A 24,037-nucleotide genomic window follows, 5' to 3' on the forward strand; every position below is an offset into this window, starting at 1 on the left:
TCACAGGAAATCTCGCGTCTCGCGAGATGACGCATATATGCGTGACTGTGCGCAGGGCTGCCACCTCCGGAACGCGAATCTGCGTTAGGCGGTCCGGAGGTGGTTAAGGATGTGTGAATGGACCCTTAGGAGGCTAAATGGAACCCAACTCAAAGTCTTTTCCAGCTGGACATACACTACTGATGCAACAACTTGCTAAAATATAGACACCAATCAGTCTTCTGGGTACCTCATGGGATGCCACTTCTCCAGGAAGAAAGAAAAGACTTACTGCTAGGCAGGGTTTCTGTGGAGCCAATTGAATAGCTGCAGAAGGCGGCATCAATGTTTGATGTTGCCATCTGCTGGACAACAATCATTTCTCCTCTAAGGCCCTTTGCAGACGAGCGTGTCCGGATAAGGTCCGGATGCGTTGTGGCAAACCCGCGCGAGAAGGTACGCAATTGCAGTCAGTGGTTATAAGGGAAAATAATAGCATTCTGAATACAGAATGCATAGTACAATGGGGCTGGAGGGGTTAAAAAATATAAAAATTTAATTTAACTCACCTTAATCCACTTGTTCGCGTAGCCGGCTTCTCTTCTGTCTTTTTCTTTGAGGAATAGGACCTTTGATGATGTCACTGCGCTCATCACATGGTCCATCACATGATCTTTTACCATGGTGATGGATCATGTGGCGGACCATGTGATGAGCGAATTGACATCATCAAAGGTCCTTTTCCTGTGCACAGCAAAGAAGAAGACAGAAGAGAAGCCGGGCTGCGCGATCAAGTGGGTTAAGGTGAGTTATATTATTTTTAGTTTTTTTTAACACTTTCAGCCCTATTTTACTTAGCATTCTGTATTAAGAATGATATTATTTTCCCTTATAACCATGTTATAAGGAAAAATAATAATGATCGGGCACTTGCTTGCAGATGCTTGCGATTTTCACGCAGCCCCATTTACTTCTATGGGGCCTGCGTGTGAAAAACGCAGAATATAGAACATGCTGCGATTTTCACACAACGCACAAGTGATGCGTGAAAATCACCGCTCGTGTGCACAGCCCCATAGAAATGAATGGGTCCGGAGTCAGTGCGGGTGCAATGAGTTCACGCCACGCATTGCACCCGCACGGAAAACTCGCCCATGTGAAAGAGGCCTAAAACAGTGAAATATTTTGTCCCTGTAGGCCACCCAACCATCCAGGCCGCTGTGCATCTGATCCACCTGCACAGGAGGTATGTCCGCCTCCGCTGAAGCTGGCACTGTACTATGACTTTATCTCTTTGTTTAAAAAAAATATATAAAAAAATTATAGATAATTTGCATTCTTACCTTTTAATTGTATTTGAAACTTTTTCCGAATACAATCCATCAGGGATTGGAACGTACACAGCTTCTACTATCTGAAATTAAAGGAAATAAATGACTGCACGCTTCACTTTCGATGTGGTAGTGGAAAGCTTCTTATGGTTTTGGGTACAAATGAACAGCACATGGGACAATAATATACAGCACTACATGAGTCTAATTTACAAAAAATTAAACTTTTTCAAGTGCCCTATTAGATAATTCTGAGTTAATAGAGAAGGTTGCAGCATCCAGTACCATCATCACTTAGCAAGAACAGGCAGTAGCTACAAAGAAGGTCTCTTACTGTGCAGGACCAAGCATGGGCACGGATTACAAGGAAAGCACGTTGAATTCAATGCAGGCTGTGTAATTCTTAATATCACCTGTCGTGGTGCTGTAGGGGAAGTAAAGACTTGCTGCCAGGTTCCACCACAGACAAATGTTGGGGTCCCAGCCGCAGGATCCCCTGTAATGAACTTAGGACTCATTGAGACAGTGTAGAATGGACAGCACCCAGACTGAACACTGATCCTCTATAGCAGGGATGTCAAACTCGTGGCCCTCCAGCTGTTGCAAAACTACAACTCCCATCATGCCTGGGCATACTACAGCTATCAGGGAATGATGGGAGTTGAAGTTTTGCAACATCTGGAGGGCCATGAGTTTGACATCCATGCTCTATAGTCAATGGATTAATTAGCAGCATCAGTCAGAGAAAATTGCAGCATACATGGTTCAGCTCTGATTTTCTGCAAGACTGGTGCGGATGCCATCCATTTAAAAACTCGAACATGTTTACTGGCCAGAAAATGGATGAGTTTAACCACTTTAACCCCGCTAGCTGAAACCCCCTTAATGACCAGGCCACTTTTTACACTTCTGCACTACACTACTTTCACCGTTTATTGCTCGGTCATGCAGCTTACTACCCAAATGAATTTTACCTCCTTTTCTTCTCACTAATAGAGCTTTCATTTGGTGGTATTTCATTGCTGCTGACATTTTTACTTTTTTTGTTATTAATTGAAATTTAACGATTTTTTTGCCAAAAAATGAAATTTTTCACTTTCAGCTGTAAAATTTAGCAAAAAAAACGACATCCATATATAAATTTTTCGCTAAATGTATTGTTGTACATGTCTTTGATAAAAAAAAATGTTTGGGCAAAAAAAAATTGTTTGGGTAAAAGTTATAGCGTTTACAAACTATGGTACAAAAATGTGAATTTCCGCTTTTTGAAGCAGCTCTGACTTTCTGAGCACCTGTCATGATTCCTCAGGTTCTACAATGCCCAGACAGTAGAAAAACCCCACAAATTACCCCATTTCGGAAAGTAGACACCCTAAGGCAGGCATGTCCAAACTGCGGCCCTCCAGCTGTTGCAAAACTACAACTCCCAGCATGCCCTAATAGCTGTAAGCTATCCAGGCATGCTGGGAGTTGTAGTTTTGCAACAGCTGGAGGGCCGCAGTTTGGACATGCCTGCCCTAAGGTATTCGCTGATGGGCATAGTGAGTTCATAGAACTTTTTATTTTTTGTCACAAGTTAGCGGAAAATGATGATTTTTTTTATTTTAATTTTTTTCTTACAAAGTCTCATATTCCACTAACTTGCTACAAAAAATTAAAAAATCTAGGAACTCGCCATGCCCCTCACGGAATACTTTGGGGTGTCTTCTTTCCAAAATGGGGTCACATGTGGCGTAGTTATACTGCCCTGGCAATTTAGGGGCCCATATGTGTGAGAAGTACTTTGCAATCAAAATGTGTAAAAAATGACCTGCGAAATCCGAAAGGTGCACTTTGGAATATGTGCCCATTTGCCCACCTTGGCTGCAAAAAAGTGTGACACATCTGGTATCGCCGTACTCAGGAGAAGTTGGGGAATGTGTTTTGGGGTGTCATTTTACATATACCCATGCTGGGTGAGAGAAATATCTTGGCAAAAGACAACTTTCCAATTTTTTTATACAAAGTTGGCATTTGACCAAGATATTTCTCTCACCCAGCATGGGTATATGTAAAATGACACCCCAAAACACATTCCCCAACTTCTCCTGAGTACGGCGATACCAGATGTGTGACACTTTTTTGCAGCCAAGGTGGGCAAAGGGGCACACATTCTAAAGTGCACCTTTCGGATTTCACCGGTCATTTTTTACAGATTTTGATTGCAAACTACTTCTCACACATATGGGCCCCTAAATTGCCAGGGCAGTATAACTACGCCACAAGTGACCCCATTTTGGAAAGAAGACACCCCAAGGTATTCCGTGAGGGGCATGGCGAGTTCCTCAATTTTTTTTTTGGGCACAAGTTAGCGGAAATTGATTTTCTTTGTATTTTCTCACAAAGTCTCCCTTTCCGCTAACTTGGGACAAAAATTTCAATCTTTCATGGACTCAATATGCCCCTCACGGAATACCTTGGGGTGTCTTCTTTCCGAAATGGGGTCACATGTGGGGTATTTATACTGCCCTGGCATTTTAGGGGCCCTAAAGCGTGAGAAGAAGTCTGGAATATAAATGTCTAAAAAAATTTACGCATTTGGATTCCGTGAGGGGTATGGTGAGTTCATGTGAGATTTTATATTTTGACACAAGTTAGTGGAATATGAGACTTAGTAAGAAAAAACAAAAACAAAAAAAAATTTCCGCTAACTTGGGCCAAAAAAAATGTCTGAATGGAGCCTTACAGGGGGTGATCAATGACAGGGGGGTGATCAGGGAGTCTATATGGGGTGATCACCACCCTGTCATTGATCACCCCCCTGTAAGGCTCCATTCAGACGTCCGTATGATTTTTTACGGATCCACGGATACATGGATCGGATCCGCAAAACGCATACGGACGTCTGAATGGAGCCTTACAGGGGGTGACCAATGACAGGGGGGTGATCAGGGAGTCTATATGGGGTGATCACCCCCCTGTCATTGATCACCCCCCTGTCATTGATCACCCCCCTGTAAGGCTTCATTCAGACGTCCATATGATTTTTTACGGATCCACGGATACATGGATCGGATCCGCAAAACGCATACGGACGTCTGAATGGAGCCTTACAGGGGGGGTGATCAATGACAGGGGGGTGATCAGGGAGTCTATATGGGTGATCACCCCCCTGTAAGGCTCCATTCAGACGTCCGTATGATTTTTTACGGATCCACGGATACATGGATCGGATCCGCAAAACGCATAAGGACGTCTGAATGGAGCTTTAAAGGGGGGTGATCAATGACAGGGGGGTGATCAGGGAGTCTATATGGGTGATCACCCCCCTGTATAGCTCCATTCAGACGTCCGTATGATTTTTTTACGGATCCACAGATACATGGATCGGATCCGCAAAACGCATACGGACGTCTGAATGGAGCCTTACAGGGGGGTGATCAATGACAGGGGGGTGATCAGGGAGTCTATATGGGTGATCACCCCCCTGTAAGGCTCCATTCAGACGTCCGTATGATTTTTTACGGATCCACGGATACATGGATCGGATCCGCAAAACGCATACGGACGTCTGAATGGAGCCTTACAGGGGGGTGATCAGGGAGTCTATATGGGTGATCACCCCCCTGTCATTGATCACCCCCCTGTAAGGCTCCATTCAGACGTCCGTATGTGTTTTGCGGATCCGATCCATGTATCCGTGGATCCGTAAAAATCATACGGACGTCTGAATGGAGCCTTACAGGGGGGTGATCAATGACAGGGAAGTGATCAGGAAGTCTATATGCGTTATCACCCCCTTGTCATTGATCACCCCCCTGTAAGGCTCTATTCAGACGTCCGTATGTGTTTTGCAGATCCGATCCATGTATCCGTGGATCCGTAAAAATCATACGGACGTCTGAATGGAGCCTTACAGGGGGGTGATCAATGACAGGGAAGTGATCAGGAAGTCTATATGCGTGATCACCCCCTTGTCATTGATCACCCCCCTGTAAGGCTCCATTCAGACGTCCGTATGTGTTTTGCGGATCCGATCCATGTATCCGTGGATCCGTAAAAATCATACGGACGTCTGAATGGAGCCTTACAGGGGGGTGATCAATGACAGGGAAGTGATCAGGAAGTCTATATGGGGTGATCATGGGTGATCATAAGGGGTTAATAAGTGACAGGGGGGGGTGTAGTGTAGTGTAGTGGTGTTTGGTGGTACTTTACACAGCTACCTGTGTCCTCTGGTGGTCGATCCAAACAAAAGGGACCACCAGAGGACCAGGTAGCAGGTATATTAGACGCTGTTATCAAAACAGTGTCTAATATACCTGTTAGGGGTTAAAAAAATCACATCTCCAGCCTGCCAGCGAGCGATCGCCGCTGGCAGGCTGGAGATCCACTCGCTTACCTTCCGTTCCTGTGAGCGCGTGCGCCTGTGTGCGCGCGTTCACAGGAAATCACGGCTCTCGCGAGATGACGCATATATGCGTGACTCTGCGCAGAGCTGCCACCTCCGGAACGCGAATCTGCGTTAGGCGGTCCGGAGGTGGTTAACATTGCACGTTAAATGGTCAGCAGACTGTTGTAACAAAAAGGACCGCCGACAGTAGATAACCCCATGAAGAAATTCCATAAATTACCAATACCACAAATTCTAATAATTTCTCTTACTTACTCCAGACGACTATTCTACACAGTAAGCACGCTGCTGTTGTCTAACATAGATCAATAAGGCTAGATTTTATTTTCTTGAATGGATTAAAAGTACTCTCAGACCCCGTGAATGCAGGGCAACTATCTTAAGAAAAACAAGACAGCTGGTGTGAGCAACCCCCATCTGCGTGACCAATTGGAACCACGCGCCTGCATCCGTAAGTCATGTGAGCTTGTTCGTTTGAGTTCCCGTTATATGGTCATTGGCTGGAAATATATAAATGTTAACCATGCAAACCTGCGTACTTTGGTCGCTAAGGACAGCATGTTAGTGCTGTGGAAAGGTGGATTCAGGGTTGCCATCTGATAGAAAATGCAGCCTGCTGCCCATACATCAGCCTTTTCTCCATAGGGTTCACTTTTTACCACTTCTGGGCTGTAAATAAGATTTAAAAAAAACTGTTAAGTAACAAAACACAAAAAAAAAGGCTATTCTCCAGTCCAGCGCAATCAGGTAAACAGCAATGAAATACCCGACTCCCTTCAGCAGTCTTCCCAACCCCAAACTGCAAACTTCAATACGGATGGAGCCACATGCTGCCTTGCAGCCAATGACTGGCCTCAGCTGAGGCCTGTGCATGTGACCGTCCAGAAGTTCACACGTCAGGGACCGAAAAAACAATGCAGGATGCATATGGATATGACTTTTTTAACAGAAGGGCGCCTACCATAGCGCAAAAAATAAGTCCTAGTCTTTTCTTGGACTCTGTTCAGACACCACAGTGTTGGCTACAGTTTAAGGGCACTTTCAAATGCGGTCATCGCATTTGTGCGTCTTGTGAGTTCGTATATTTGGGTCCAACTATACAATCCACGGCCAACAATAAAGTATACACTTTGAAACAGTATGTTAATTGCAATACCACATTTGTGGTTTATTGCATTACCTGCACATTCTGCCAATTATAATACATAGGCTGTACCACCAACAATCTCAAGGTCAGGATACAGAGACACATATCAGATATACCTTTTGTTTTATTCAGAAATGTGTCTGCTGTCAGTGCACAATACGCGGCATGTCATGCCGGCGATGTCACGGGCTTAAGAGTACAGGCAGCGGAAAGAGTTAATTGTCCTAAGCGAGGTGGTGACAACAGGCGCGCTCTTCTAAATAGAGAATCCTACTGGATTTTCTCTATGGATACACGCATACCAAAGGGACCCAATCGCAGACAGGATTTAATTTTGCACTATTGATCCTTGCACATCATGTCTGTTCTGTCTTTTACTAGTTTTTCAGTAATTTTAATTTGCATGTAAGGAGGAGTTGTTGTTGCTAATTCTCTCCACCCGAGTTGTCCGGCCCACTTTCTATTCAAGACCGGCACTCGGCATATACTACTGTCATGAGTAAGGATCAGAACTTGGCGATCCGAAACGCGTAGATGTACATGCTGGATTTTATTCTGCACCCATGAAATAAAGATTATCCCGTATTACCATTACCACCCTGGAAGCTGGATTACTTTCTTCTGACTTTTTTAACAGGTACAACAGGTTGCTATCGACAAAGTTCAAAAACACCTTTAAAGGGGTTGTCCGGGTTCATATCCTGGGAAAAGTATGCAAAATAGATCTCCCTAAGAGAAAAGAAAACTGTCTGTAGTGCCACCTATAAGTAACTGGCCTGTAAATCAATGCCCAACCAATGCGGTCTAAAGATTGCTGCCTAGTAAGTACCGTCACTAGTAGTTATGGAGGGAGGCTCTGTGATATGGATAATATGGGGGTCTGTTTGGCATAGATATCATAGAGGGCATGTGAAATACCTAATATTTGGGCGTTGTGGCAGCTCTATGGCTGTGGCAGGCACTCACTACAGAGGTTCTGTCACTGGCAGCACTGGACAGGCACGGTCACTGGCAGCACTGGACAGGCACGGTCACTGGCAGCACTGGACAGGCACGGTCACTGGCAGCACTGGACAGGCACGGTCACTGGCAGCACTGGACAGGCACGGTCACTGGCAGCACTGGACAGGCACGGTCACTGGCAGCACTGGACAGGCACGGTCATTGGCAGCACTGGACAGGCACGGTCATTGGCAGGCGCTGATACTGTATCATCTGAGTTGTAAAGTGGCTAAAATGTTACCTCCCTGGAGCCATAAATGAATTCAGAATTGTGGCTTCCTAATGCAGCCATTATGCTCCAATCATTACGAATGCTGATTGCATTAATAGATGAATTTATATTACATGGAAATGTCACTTAATAGGCGAGAGTTGATGCTCCTCACCAGCTGTCTCATAGGTTTGTGCTTGCAACATACCATGATGGATTGCTTGAGTAACTACTTTATGATGAACACTATGGTCAGGTCAGGTTAGGAAGCACTTGGAGAATATTGCCCTGTCAGTAGGTATGTAAATTACAATGTTAAATCTTTTTAGTGGGTTGCTTGGAAAGCAATGAGGTTCCTATGAATTTACAGGTTTGAAGAAGCATCTGGCAAGTCTCTATAAACTGAAAAAGATTTATTAAATATGCCGTGTGGCACTGCCAAGTTTAGTAATACATTTAATAAATTATTTTCAGCCTGTTAAGGGTTGCCAGATGCTTCATCCAACATGCTAGATTATAATTCCATGACCACTTCAATAAAAAGCTTTAGGAATACACATAGTTCAAGTAAAAATGTTGTATTGCAGTTTGCCAAGTGACTTGTGCCTAAATTACACCTATCTATGGGAATTACCAGTCTAACGACCACATTGCATAAAAACTTGCTGTTTATTATGAATGTTCAATTACTAGAATTTGAGACGTGTATTATGGCTTATGCCCATTTACTAACTAGCTAAACTGTAATCATGAGAGATCATAACAATTACCCAGATTTTGGTATCTGCTGGAGGAAGAGAATTATAGAAATTATAGATAAATCGGAGCCATTCATTAGTATTTCAGTATCAATTCTATTTATTCTAAAAATAATTATTATACTTTTTTTTAAGGCATCACACGGGCGAGTATTCCACGCGGATGCGATGCGTGAGTTGAACGCATTGCACCCGCACTAAATCAGGACCCATTCATTTCTATGGGGCTGTTCACATGAGCGGTGATTTTCACGCATCACTTGTGCGTTGCGTGAAAATCGCAGCAAGCTCTATTTTGTGCTTTTTTCACGCAACGCAGGCCCCATAGAAGTGAATGGGGCTGCGTGAAAATCACAAGCATCCGCAAGCAAGTGTGGATGCGGTGCAATTTTCATGCACGGTTGCTAGGAGACGATCGGGATGGAGACCCGATCATTATTATTTTCCCTTATAACATGGTTATAAGGGAAAATAATAGCATTCTGAATACAGAGTGCATAGTACAAAAGCGCTGGAGGGGTTAAAAAAATAAATAAAATAATTGAACTCACCTTAATCCACTTGATTGCGCAGCCGGCATCTCTTCTGTCTTCTTTTTTGCTGTGTGCAGGAAAAGGACCTGTGGTGACGTCACTCCGGTCCTCACATGGTCCGTCACATGATCTTTTACCATGGTGATGGATCATGTGATGGCCCATGTGATGACCGGAGTGACGTCACCACAGGTCCTTTTAATGCACACAGCAAAAAAGATGACAGAAGAGAAGCCGGGCTGCGCGATCAAGTGGATTAAGGGGAGTTTAATTTTAATTTTTTTTTTTTAACCCCTCCTGCGCTATTGTACTATGCACTCTGTATTCAGAATGCTATTATTTTTCCTTATAACCATGTTAGAAGGAAAAATAATACAATCCACAGAACACCGATCCCAAGCCCGAACTTCTGTGAAGAAGTTCAGGTTTGGGTACCAAACATGACGATTTTTCTCACGCGAGTGCAAAACGCATTACAATGTTTTGCACTCGCGCAGAAAAATCACGCATGTTCCCACAACGCACCCGCACCTTTTCCCGCAACGCCCGTGTAAAAGAGGCCTTAGGAGCTAAAATCCAGCTAAGAGTTTTAAATGGAGGTTTTGGAGGTTTTATTTATTTTTGGATAGGTTATTGAGTACCTGGACCTGATTAGCTTATAATTTGCAATCATGATTTTTGTATGCTGCTTTTACCAAGACCCCAGTGACATAGGGCTTCAGGAAACAAAATTCTTCACAAAAAATCTTTTACATGTCCTTTTTTTATTATTTATAAGTAGGTCAAAAACGTCCCATAGAATGTAATCAATGAAGATTGCACATTAAAGACAGAAGTAGGTTGCCATTTATCAATTGTCCTGATGCAGACACAGTTTAGTCCCTACTTGCTGTTACAGTTATACAAATTACTCTACGTTTTTAATGGAATTGGGCAAAGGACGAAAGAACTTTCTGGAACCAAACTTTCACAAAAAGATCCCCTATCACATCCACCATTATGCCCTCATTATGTCTCAGTTTGAAATATAATAAAAAAAAAAAATGTAACTACTTGTTTTCTCCATCTACTAACTTGTCTAAACCTGATATTTCCCTGTGTGTGTGGCACTACCATAATGCCTGGTCTTTTCTTCACCTCCTGTATTCAACCTCTCAACTGCTCATGCCGCCTGCACCTCAAAACATCTCTAGAATTTTCCCTTTTCTAACTGTGGAAACAACAAAAACCCATCATTGTTTCCCTGATCCAATTTCATCTTGATTACTCAAAATAAAAAGGAAAACGTATGGTACCATATTAGTCAGTAGTAAACTAGTGCCCTTATCAAGAGAAACAAAATAAGAGTCTTGCAGGTATGATACATCAAAAGGAGAAACATTGATGTTACACAGCAAACATTTGAGACCAGAGTTGTCTTGAAAGTTTGCTATGTAACATCATTGCATCTATTTTTGCTGTCCATTATAAGGTATCATACCTGCAAGACTCTTATTTAGTTTTTCTTAATAAGAGCACACAACTAGTAATCTTGACTACTGTAATTCACTGCTAATCTCCCCCTCAATCCACCCTTAATTCTCATCTATCTGTCTAAGCACTACTATGATGCCTCCACCTTGTGCCAGTCATTGCCCTGGTTGCCCAAACACTATAGGATTCAATTTTATCTTGTTACTTTCACCCACAAAGTTCTAGACAGCACTGCAACCCCCCTACCCCCATATCTCCACCCTTATCTCTGTCTACCACCCTACCCGTGCTCTACTCTCTGGAAATAATTAAAGACAAATATCCACCATAATCCATGATTTCTCTTGAACTGTACAAGTTTTCTGGAATGTGCTATCCCAGGAATTCCCAACATACATAGGGGGAATGTTTTTAGGGATCAACATATTTTAGGTGATCCCTAAAAACATATCTCTTAAAGGTGGCCTATCACATTCCCTATAACTCTTCTCCTTTAACCGCCTGATCCATCATTCACCTGTATCCATCACACTCCATGCACTCAAAAGCACTACAAATACTGGCTGGTGGCTGGCTTATGCAGCTTTATATCTACTCCCCCATTGTGTTAAGATGGCCGGAAAAAAACAAGCAATTTTTACTTTTTGTGTCCCCCCATCTCCTCATAGATTGTAAGCTCTTGCGAGGAGCAGGGTCCTCACTCCTCATTGTTGACTTCTTTGTTGCTATGCAATGTATGATTTTGTTTCTACAGGAAGCCTGTAAAGCGCTGAGGAATATGTTGGCTCTATGTAAATAAAGATTTTTATAATATATATCTTAACCCTTTCATGACCAAGGGTCATTGATGCCCCAATGTCCAGGTCAAAATTTACAAATCTGACATGCGTCACTTTATGTGGTAATAGCTTTGGAACACTTTTACTTATCCACGCCATTCTGAGATTGTTTTCTCGTGACACATTGTACTTCATGACAGTCATAAATTTGAGTCAATATATATCATATATCCCATATTTACCAAAAAATTGTAAAAATTAGCAATTTTCTAAACTTCAATTTCTCTGCTTCGAAAACAGAAAGTGATACCTCATAAAATATTTATTACATAACATTCCCCATATGTCTACTTTATGTTGGCATCATTTTGGAAATGTTATTTTATTTTTTTAGGACATTACAAGGCTTAGAAGTTTAGAAGCAATTCTTAAAATTTTTAAGAAAATTTCCAAAACCCACTTTTTAAGGACTAGTTCAGGTCTGAAGTCACTTTGTGGGGCTTACATAGTGTATACCCCCATAAATGACCCAATTATGGAAACTACACCCCTCAAGTTACTTAAAACCAATTTTACAAACGTTATTAACCCTTTAGGTGTTCCACAAGAATTAAAGGAAAATGGAGATGAAATTTCTAGATTTCACTTTTTTATCAGATTTTCTATTTTATTAATTTTTTTTCTTTAACACATTAAGGGTTAACAGCCAAACAAAACTCAATATTTATTACTCTGATTCTGCGGTTTACAGAAACACCCCACATGTGGTCGTAAACTGCTGTACGGGCACACGGCAGGGCGCAGAAGGAAAGGAATGCCATACGGTTTTTGGAAGGCAGATTTTGCTGGATTGGTTTTCTGAACGCCATATGTTTTTTATTTTTCTACCGATCGTCTTGTGCAGGGGCTCATTTTTTGCAGAAAGAGTTGAGGTTTTTATTGGTACCATTTTTGGGTACATAGGATTTTTTGATCATTCATTATTACACTTTATGGGACAAGGTGGCCAAAAATTGGCTGTTTTTGAACATTTTTTTTTTTTTTTTTTTACAGCGTTCATCTGAGGGGTTAGGTCATGTGACAGTTTTATAGAGCAAATCGTTACGGACGTGGCAATACCAATATGTATACCTTTTCTTATTTATTTAAGTTTTACATAATAATAGCATTTCTGAAACCAAAAAAATGATGTTTTAGTGTCTCCATAGTCTGAGAGCCATAGCTTTTTATTTTTTGGGCGATTGTCTTAAATATGGGCTAATTTCTTGCGGGATTAGGTAACGGGTTGATTGGTACTATTTTGGGGTATATACGCCTTTTTTGATCGCTTGGTGTTGCACTTTTTGTGATGTAAGGTGACAAAAATGGCTTATTTTTTTACACCGTTTTTATTTTTTATGGTGTTTATTGGACGGTGTTGATGATGTGATATATTTATAGAGATGGTCGTTACGGACGCGGTGACACCTAATATGTGTGTTTTTTTTTTTGTTTTGTTTTTTTATAGGAAAAGGAAATTTATTTTTACTTTTATTATTTTCACTTTTTTTTTTTTTTTTTATCAGTTCCCTCTTGGATCTTGAAGATCCAGTGGGGCTGATGGTTGTACTATACTTTGCAATGCTCTTGCATTGCAAAGTATAATACAATCAGATGCCTGTAGGTGGCAGCACTGGACGCCTATACCATGGCAACCGGACGCCTTTGCAAAGCGTCCGGTTGCCATGGCAACCATCGGGCGCTGCGATCGCAGCAGCCCTGATGGTTGAGAGAGAGGGAGCCCTCTCCCTCTATTAACCCTATGGATGCCGCTACTGCGGCATTTATGGGGTTACAGCAGTGTCAGCATAGAGCTGACACACGCTGCTGATGGCGGCGGCTCAGGAATGGAGCCGCCGCCATCACACACAGAAGGGGGACCGCATCGGGGGCAGGGGACGGGGCATCGCTGGAAACTGGGGAGAGGAGAGGGGGGCAGCATTTCATTATTTACAGGAAGGGGCTGCAGGAAGGGGCGGACCGCATCGGGAGGAAGTAGCAGGAGAAGATGATGGACAAGAAGGGGGCGCAGGTCGGGGCAGGAGGGGGCGGACCGCATCGGGGGGGCAGGACAAGAACGGGGCACAGATCGGGGGCTTCAAGGGGGCACGGGGGCTTCAGGACACATTACCGATTTCAGGCTCTGATCTGCAGACCGCAGATCAGAGCCTGAAACCGGCATTTTTTTCACACAGCGATCCGATTAGTTAGTCTGCACAGACTAACCAATCGGATCGATTGCCGGCAAGGGGCCACTCTGATTGGTCCCTTGCCGGCATTACTGCACTGTATGCTGTCCGTGACAGCATACAGGGCAGGGGCAGAAGCTTTAATCCAAGCGCTTTGCAGCGCTTGGATTAAAGAGCTGCCAGAACGTATATATGTGGTAGCTGCACGGGGTATGTGCAGCTATCACGTATATATACAGATTGCAGTCGTGAAGGGGTTAAGCTTAGTCTCTGTAGCTTCGAAAATGAGTTCATATAGACCTGGCAGAGACTGCTGAGGGGATGTGGATTTCCAAAGAGCGGCAGCACTTGCATTCCCCATAGCAGTCTGTGCCTTGTATCTTCTCCCTACAATTTAGCTGTCTCTGTAATGACCTAGGTTCCATGATAACATCCAGAGGTACAGAGAATCAGTTAAAGATCTTATCAGATATATGCATTCTCTATTGTCTCTCTTGCTCGTTAAAATGGGTTCTACGGGAATTAATTAAATGAAAATACTTGAATATTACTTTATTATAAATATATTGCCAAATACCTTTCGTTAGTTATAATTACTCGTTTGGATAGGGAGCAATCATCAAGGGAAATAATCCCTATTAGTACACACAAAACCTGTCCTAATCATACAGGAGGACAATTTACTTCACAACACTGAGCTAAACAGCTGTCTCATCCTCCTCTCTGCTCTACTTTTCAGGGAATATGAAAAATAAGACCTTCAGCTGAATCTCTGTAGGAAAGAAGTTCATGAGGAGACAGGGCAGACTGTGGTAATGTGGGACTGTGATAATGGAGACTGCATACAAGTGCTGCTGTTCATTAGCCTCACCTTCCTCTCTGTACTTAATATCTCCTCATGAACTCAATTTCTACAGAGATTCATCTGAAGATCTTTTCAGCTGTATTCATGTTCAGTATCCCTGACAAGCAGAGCAGAGAGGAAGATGAGGCAGCTCTTTAGCTCAGTCTTCTGAAGTAACTTGTCCTCCTGTGAGATTAGAACAAGATTTTTTGTTTACCAATAGGACGATCAACATTTTATTTCTCCTAATGATTTCTACCTAGACAAAATGAGCCATTATAAATAATGAAAGGTATTTGAGAATATATTTATTATTGCTGAGCGAATCGAAGTATCCAAAGTGGAATTCAATCCAAAGTTTAGAAAAAATAGGATTTGCAACGAATCTGAATTTCGTTGCATTTTGCGGTAATGAATGAATCATATTTTTCCTAAAATGGCGGCTACACATATTACAAAGTGAAAGTAAGAATTTCAGGAACGCAAGATCACCCATAACAAAATGCAGACAGCCAATAAGCAATTAGACAACCCTTTAAAAGACTCATCCCGCGCGGTCTCTGTCATTTCACTGTGAGCTGAGCCTAGGGAGAGACACGACAAGTATTTGATAGGGAGACAGCAGGGACAGTGTAGGGAGATCGTAGGGAGAGTTTTTACACATTGTAGGAAGAGCATTTATCAGTGATGTCATTCCACCCCTTCATGTCCTGAAGCAGATGCTGGTAAATCTGGTTGGCCATGGGACCGGAGACATGGCACCTACATCTCATGGCCACCTGAGCCCTATGGGGGCTGACCTGGTGGAGGAGGAGAACAAGGAGAAGGACATTAATGCCCAGGAATTGTATACAGAAACAGGTAGTTTATCTGCCCAAGCTACAGGAGAGGAACAGGAGGAGCTGGAGGGCGATAAGTAAGACAAGGCGGATGACCCCAACAGGCCATGGCAGTATGCAGTGGAGATGGAGAAAGGGAGTACCTCCAATTCCCTTGCACAAATGGCCAGATGCATGCTGAGTTGCTTGCGTAGTGACAGCTGCATTATCACCATTTGGCAGAGGGATGACTACTAACATCTCCATGATGTTAGACTCTCACTACCGGGAAAAAATTTGGCCCTTTTTTCCACCTTCTGAGAGGGATGATAAACTCAACTACTATCGAGACATCCTATGTAGTCGGTTGGTCACTGCCTATGTGCAAAATCGCCCATCCTCACAAAGGGCTGACTGGGGGAACCCTCTAAGTTCACTCTCCAATCTCATGACTGCTGGAGGAGGGATAGGGGTGGGGGGCAGGAACAGCACCAGCTCCATCAGCAGCAACTTGAGTCTCGAGTCTCTGATGGGCACATTTTTTCACCCACCTACTGAAGAAACCAACCAGCAGCAGCAGGAAATGGAGCAGAACCTGAACCAGCAGGTAGTGGCATACTTGGACTACACCCTGTCAATCCAGATCCAAGATCCTTTGAACTACTGGGCAGACAAATTTGAATTGTGGCTGCAACTGGCTGAGTTTGCCCTGGACAAGCTTTCCTGCCTGGCCAGTAGTGTGGCATCAGAGCGGGTGTAGTGAGGCAGGGAGCATAGTTACCCCAAAAGGGAACTCACCTTTCAACAAAATGTTGAGAGATTAAGCTTTATAAATGAATGGTTGAGTGGATCAGCCACAATTTCCGTGCCTGATACAACAGACTAGATCATTCTGGCAGTAATGTTCTGACTGCAGTGTGCTGCCACCCCAGATTATTGTGAAATATGGCCCATTATTTATAACCATGTGCTTTAACCACTATTCTGATGCTGCCACCTGCCTGATGCCACACATGTTGGCTCCTCATGCTGTTGCCACCCTCACTAGTCTGTTTTGGGGCCACTAGTGTCCCTGTTTGGCCTTTTTGACATCAGTATTTATTTTACCTTTTTTTATCAAAAACACAACAAATCCTGTCTTTGGAGCATCCATAAGGCCTCGATCACATGGTCAGTATCTTGCATCAGGACTTCATCATAATTTGGAAGGCAAAAGCAAGAGTGGGCCCAAAACACAGAAGACATACAAATATTTCCTTCACATGTCATCTCTGTTTTGGACCCACTCTTGTTTTTGCCTTACAAATACTGATCAATTACTGACCAAATACTGACTGTGTGAGGGCAGATGCTCAAAAGACAGGATCCTTTTTTTTGTTTTTCAGTTGTTCTTCTAACGGATCAGAAAAAGGGAAAAATAAACAGTGACGTCAACACAAAGTTACTGCTAAAGTCACCCCCACTCTGTAACTGGGCCACTACTTGTATCAGTGGCTAACAAAATAGGTTATCTATCAATCTATGTGGAAGCAACAGACGGTGTAAAATGAGACATCTCTTTCCCTCTTTAGTAGAATCAGTGGTTAGCAGAACAGGTTAACAAGCGACCAATGTGGAAACAGCAGACGGTGTGCAATGAGACAACTCTATAGTAGAATCTTTGGCCACTTCACAGTTAAGTACATTATACACACTTCAGTTAGTTGGTCAGTTAATTTCAGCAGTTACTGTATGGAAAGCCAAAACCAGGAACCAATCATACTCTCAGATAAGGTATCATGAAAAGATCTGCACCTGTCCTGTGTTTTTGACCCATAACTGACCAAATAAATAAAGTGTGCACGGAGCCTGATAGTGACGCAAAGTCATTTTACAGCTAACAGAAAGGATTCAAAAGCATGTGTTAGCACTGCCACAACATGGCTTAAAAGCCCCTTTTTTTCTCCACTACTTGAAGGGCATCTGTCAGCAGATTTGTACTTATGACACTGGCTGACCAGTTACATGTGCGCTTGGCAGCTGAAGGCTTCTGTGTTGGTCCCATGTTTATATGTGTCCGCAATGCTGAGAAAAATGATGTTTTCATATATGCAAATGAGCAACTTCATTTTTCTCAGTAATGCAGGCATAAATCAACATAGGACCAACACATATAACTTCAGCTGCCAAGCACACATGTAACAGGTCAGCCAGTATCATAGGTACAAGTCTGCTGACAGATGCCCTTTAATTGGCATTGCCTCCATGTCCTTCTTTTGTTACAATAGAGTCATTGGGACACAGGTCTAGCAGGGGCGCACAGTGTTTTTTTTCTTTTTTTTTTTCTTTTACTAAAGACTGCTGTATGCTTTTCCTTTGGTTCAGCTAGGGGTTAGCACAAATGCCTATGTTTCCCATAGTCTTTTAACACAACATGTTCTTTTTATTTTGGACTGAGATCTGATAAACCTAAATGACCACGACTATCAAGACTTAAAAAAATGAACCGTAGCAGCACTTGCGGGAAAGGATATCCAATTAGTGGTGGTGCCAGCGGTGATGAAAGCAAAAGAGAAAAGTCCAGAGCTGCGCTCACCTGATTCCACTTGAAATGGAAGCACGGACTGCGCTGGGATTGGAAGCGCACTTAAGAATGTAGAAAGAAAACCATAGGGAGTCCAGCTTCCAAAAAAGTGACGTTCTTTATTCCAAAAATATATTAAAATCCAACATGGCAACCTGGTCTACACGTTTCGGATCTGCTAATATCGATCCTTACTCGTGTTGGATTTTAATATATTTTTGGATTAAAGAACGACACTTTTTTGCCAGCGGTGATGGGTATCAGCCTGTAGTACCCCCATAATCCAAAGAATAAAGAAGAAACCGCAGCACTGTGTAGTCTTCAATCCATCATTGTGGTTTATTCACCAAACGGAAATGTTTAGTGAATAAGCCACAATGATGGACTGAAGACTACAGAGTGCTGCGGTTTCTTGTTTATTTTCCACAACTATCAAGACTGTATTTAACCACTTCCAGATCGGGCCAAATTTTGCAAATCTGACATGTGTCACTTTATGTGGTAATAGCTTTAGAAAGCTTTTACTTATCCAAACCATTCAGAGACTGTTTTCTCGTGACACATTGTACTTCATGTTAATAGTAAATTCGAGTCAATATGTTGTGCCTTTATTTATAAAAAAAAAAAGTTAACGAAAATTTGAAAAAATTCACTGTTTTCTAAATTTTAATCTCTCTGCTTTTAAAACAGAAAGTGATACCTCATAAAATATTTATAACTTAACATTCCCTATATGTCTACTTTATGTTGGCATCATTTTGTAAATGCCATTTTTTTTTTTTAAGACGTTAGAAGGCTTAGAATTTAAAAGCAATTCTTAAAATTTTAAAGAAAATTTCCAAAACCCACTTTTTAAAGACCAGTTCAGGACTGAAGTCACTTTGTGGGGGTTGCACAGTGGAAACCCCCCATAAATGACCCCATTGTAGAAACTACACCCCTCAAGTTACTCAAAACTGATTTTACAAACTTTGTTAACCCTTTAGGTGTTCCACAAGAATTAAAGGAAAATGGAGAATACATTTCTAAATTTCACTTTTTTGGCAAATTTTCCATTTTAATCCATTTTTTTCTTTAACACATCGAGGAGCAAACAAAACTCTATATTTATTACCCTGATTCTGTGGTTTACAGAAACACCCGACATGTGGTCGTAAACTGATGTACGTTCACACGGCAGGGTGCAGCAGAAAAGGAGCGCCATATGGTTTTTGGAAGGCAGATTTTTCTGAACTGGTTTTTAGATGCCATATCCCATTTGAAGCCCGCCTGATGCACCCTTACAGTAGAAAATCCTAAAAAATGTACCCCATTTTGGAAACTAGGGGATAAGGTGCCAGTTTTATTGATACTATTTTGGGGTACATATGATTTTTAATTGCTCTATATTCAATTTTTTGTGAGGCAAGGTAACTAAAAAATTGCTGTTTTGGCACAGTTTTTATTTTTATTTTTTACAACATTCATCTGACAGGGTAGATCATGAGCTATTTTTATAGAGCATGTTGTTATGGACGCAATGATACCAAATATGTTTACTTTATTTGTTTTTTTGTTTCAGTTTTACATAAAGAATTTTTGGAAAAAATAAATTTTTTGTGTCTCCATTTTCTGAACTACATATTTTTTTATTTTTTTGCCAATCGTCTTGTGCAGGGGCTCCTTTTTTGCAGGAAGAGTTGATGTTTTTATTGGTACTATTTTTGGATGCATATGATTTTTTGATCATTCATTATTACACTCTATGGGGCAAGGTGACCCAAAAAATTGGTTGTTTTAGCACAGTTTTTATTTATTTATTTTTACAGCATTCACCTAAGGGATTAAGTCATGAGACATTTTCATATAACAGATCGTTACGGACGTGGCAATACCCAATATGTATACTTTTTCCTATTTATTTAAGTTTTATACAATAATAGCATTTTTGAAACAAAAAAAAAATATGTTTTAGTGTCACCATAGTCTGAGAGCCATAGATTTTTAATTTTTTTGACCTATTGTCTTAGTTAGGATATCATTTTTTTGCAGGATGAGGTGATGGTTTGATTGGTACTATTTTGGAGGGCATATGCCTTTTTGATCGTTTGGTATTGCACTCTATGTGATATTAGGTGACAAAAAATTGCCTTTTTGGCACTGTTTTTATTTTATTTTTATCACTGTGTTCACGTGAGGGGTTAGCTCATGTGATATTTTTATAGAGCTGGTTGTTACGGATGCGATTTTCTTATGTAGGGGCTCATTTTTTGTGGGATTAGGTGATGGTTTTATTGGTACCATTTTGTGAGACATTTTGTGACACTTTTTGTGACACTTTTTGTGATGTAAGGTGTTTATCGGACGGGGTGGATCATGTGATGTACTTATAGAGCCAGTCGTCACGGACGCAGCAATACCAAATATGTCTATTTTATTTTAATTTTTTCTATTCATTTTTTTTTTTATTACCTACCGGTAATTGGGGAATTTTTATTTTATTTTACATGTGAAACCTTTTTTATAATTAATTTTTTATAAAACACTTTATTTTAAATTTGTTTAAAAAATTTGCATTTTACACATTGCGTCCCCCATTTTTCACTATTGATTTCTCCTGTAACTGGCTGACATAGTAGCCCCAGTTACAGGGGAAATACACCCCCCAGAAAGGCTGTACAGCGCTGTCCAGACTCAGTGCAGGGCTGATCGAAGTCTGTGGAAGACCCGACAGCTCCTGCACTCTCCCGGCCCTGGCATTTTCATGACCACCGGGCCAGGACAGGAAGCGCATAGCTGAGCGCTGTGTATACGATCTAGAAGATAGTGACACCTGGGAACTGTCCCTGCCTTCTCTCTGGGTTGCCCTGCTGTCACTGACAGCGGGCCCCCCGCTCGGCAGCTGCATGATTAGCGTGCAGCTGCCATCTCTGAATGGACGTTTTAGAACGTCCATTTAGAGATAAACAACCGCCCATAGGACGTTTATATCCTATGGGCGGTCGGGAAATGGTTAAAAAATAAATAAAAAATATATATATTCATGAATCAGTTTTTTTATTAGCAGGAAAATAGGCTTTGTGCTTAGAAATTATAAAAATAAACCCACTTCAAGGGCAGTTACTTAGAAGAGAAGGAGTACAATTTATCAAACATTCTGGCAAAGCTCTTATTTAAAATGTTCAGTTTCAAGTAGTTCATGTGAAGTTGATAATCAAAATTGCGACGCAAAGTGGATTTGCTTTGCCTCCAACACTTATTTCTATGCAGAATTGTATATGCAGTGGCTCGGTGGTTACGAAACTTTCACACGTGTTGTTAATTCCAGTTTTGAGATCCGGAATTAAACGGATCCGTTTTGATTTTGTACATCAGGAGGCATCGCCAGTTTTCAGGAGTAAAAAAAGATTTCAGTCCAGGTGCACGGGATGCCAAAGGATACACTTAATTTATGACAAGGGCTGCGCCTCACCATAAATTAGTCATATTCTTCGGCAGCACAGGGGATGCTGGTTAATGATAAATTCCCCCATCACTCTTACTTCTTTTCAAAATCGGATGATGTCCAGCTGGCAGAAACAAGTGGTACCCCCATCTACTGTTAGGAAAAGGCCATATCTTCAATGTAAAGACAAGGTTAAGCCGCTCAACTATGCATAACATAACAGGAACCAGCGAGCAGAAAAATGTCAGCAGGAACTCAGCTGATCAGTTAAAATGTGAACTATTTGGCTGTTACAGAAGGGAGGTTGTTCACCACAGGGCTGGAGAGCAGCAAAACAATGAGTGTCTGCAGGCAACAGTGAAGCATGGTGGAGGTTCCTTGCAAGTCTGGGGCTGCATTTCAGCAAATAGAGTTTGGGATTTGGTCACAATTAATGGTGTCCTCAATGATAAGAAATTTAAGCAAAAATGTATCCATCAGTCAATACCATCAAGGAGGTGCCTGATTGGCTGCAAATTTATTCTGCATCAGGACAATAACCCCAAACTTTTAGCTAATGCCATTAAGAAGTATCTTCACCATAAAGAAGAACAAGGAGTCCTGGAAGTAAAGATCTCTGCCCGACATCGCCCTGATCTCAACATCGCGTTTGTCTGAGATTACATTACAAGACAAAAAGATATGAGCAAGCCTACATTCACAGAAGATCTGTGGTTAGTTCTCCAAGATGTTTGGAAGAATTGATGCTGTTTTGAAGGTAAATGGTGGTATTGATTTGATTGAGATTTTTTGTGTTCTTTCACTTTGCATTTTATTAACCAATAAAAATAAATCAGTATTACTTCTATTTTTGAAAGCATTCTTACTTGGCAGCATTTTTCCACACCTGACTAAAACTTTTGCATAGTACTATAAATTGGTCTTAATCTCTTTCAAATGTATGGTGCATGTCAGGTTTTTAAAACAGGAAGTGACAACTATGATCACAGATTTTTAACCCCTCAGATGCCATGGTCAATTGCGACCATGGTATCAGAGCGGTCATTTACTGGGAACAGGCTGCCCAGAGACTGAGCACCTACTCACGAGGAGATCACCAGAGCATTTGCTATGGCACCATTGGGCCTTGTGCAGGCTCCCAGGCATGCCACAGATAAGTTTCTATTAAATCTTGCCTGTGGTTGGACTTAATAGGAACACAGCGATTTTACCATAGACTTAAATAGTAAACTACTAAACTACTGCAGTTTATAGTATAATGTCCAAATTATTAAAAATATATTTGTATTTGTCCTGTATGGTGAATGCTGTAATAGACGAAAAATCTAAATGGCGAATCACCATTTTTTTACTACAAGAAAATTTAGACTAGAACATTCAGAATCACAGGTGCATATCCATAAAGCAAACATGAGTGATAAAAAAGAAAATGGCTGCACACCATTATACATACAAACAATAAAGCTAAGAAATGGGGATCATTGTAAATAAAAGTGGTATCATACCTACTATAAATGAGTAAATGGAAGCTCTCAGCGCACATATTTGATCAAACACCCTGAAAACTGTAGGCTTAGGTAAGTCCAAGAGAGGCAGTAAATTAGTGTTAGAGACCCATCTGCGCAAGCCACCTTGACGCCTTGAGCTTCCATTGAGGTAGTAGGTATGATACTACTTTCATTTAGAATGATCCCCATTTCTTAGCTCTATTGTTTGTACGTATAATGGTGTGCAGCCATTTTCTTTTTTATCAATCATGTTTGCTTTATATCACAGCACCTGTGATTCTGAATGTTCTAGTCTAAATTTTCTTGTAGTATTAATTGAGGGTAGCACCTCTTTTAGACTGAACAACGCCCATCTACCTGGGACTTCTGAGCAGAATACTTATGTAGCTGGTTCCTTCACTGCCCTGAAAATTGTAGGCTTAGGTAAGTCCAAGAGAGGCAGTATATTAGTGTTAGGGACTTATCTGCAAAAGCCACCTTGACGCCTGGTAGATGGGCCCGACACACGTTTGATCAAATATTTGCGCTAAGAGCTTCCATTGACTCATTTATAGTAGGTATTGTACCACTTTTATTTAGAATGATCCCCATTTCTTAGCTCTATTGTTTGTGTGCAGCCATCGCCATTTTTCTAGTCACCTAGCCTTCCAAATAATTGAATAAAAAGTGATCAAAAAGTCATACATACGCCAAAATGGTAAAAATTAAGCTTGCACTACAAAACAGCTCTTACATGGCTCCATAGTCATAACAAAACAGTTATGAGTTCCAGAAAGTGGCAATGCAAAGAAAAACATTTTTATCAAAGCTGTTTTTATTTTATTAAAAGTATTAAAAGATAAGAAAAACTAAATAAATTTGGTATCACTGTAATCATACTGACCCCAGAATAAAGACATGTCATTTTTACTGCACAGTGAATTCTGCTAAAACAAAACCCATAAAACCATAGCAGAATTGCATTTTTTTTTTTTCAGTACCACCTCACTGCAATTTTCTCCAGCCTCCCACTATGTCGTATGAAATATTAAATTGTGCTATTAGAA

General features: G+C 41.4%; 1 protein-coding gene across 5 annotated transcripts in view; it reads right to left on the bottom strand.

Moving 5' to 3' along the window:
* Positions 1 to 24,037, bottom strand: part of NEK10 (NIMA related kinase 10) — a 259,563-nt gene that overhangs the window by 109,036 nt on the left and 126,490 nt on the right. For 4 of the 5 annotated variants that reach the window (XM_044293922.1, XM_044293920.1, XM_044293921.1 and 1 more), the window contains exons 24-25: positions 6,243 to 6,372; positions 1,323 to 1,393 (exon numbers count right to left, since the gene is read on the bottom strand). In XM_044293922.1, the coding sequence (XP_044149857.1) occupies positions 1,323 to 1,393; positions 6,243 to 6,372 (201 nt within the window). Of the gene's footprint in view, positions 1 to 1,322; positions 1,394 to 6,234; positions 6,373 to 24,037 lie in introns of all 5 variants that reach the window. The other variant, XR_006390017.1, reaches the window with a different exon arrangement.

Source organism: Bufo gargarizans, chromosome 5 (assembly GCF_014858855.1).
Source record: "Bufo gargarizans isolate SCDJY-AF-19 chromosome 5, ASM1485885v1, whole genome shotgun sequence".
In the NCBI taxonomy this organism is placed as follows: domain Eukaryota; kingdom Metazoa; phylum Chordata; class Amphibia; order Anura; family Bufonidae; genus Bufo; species Bufo gargarizans.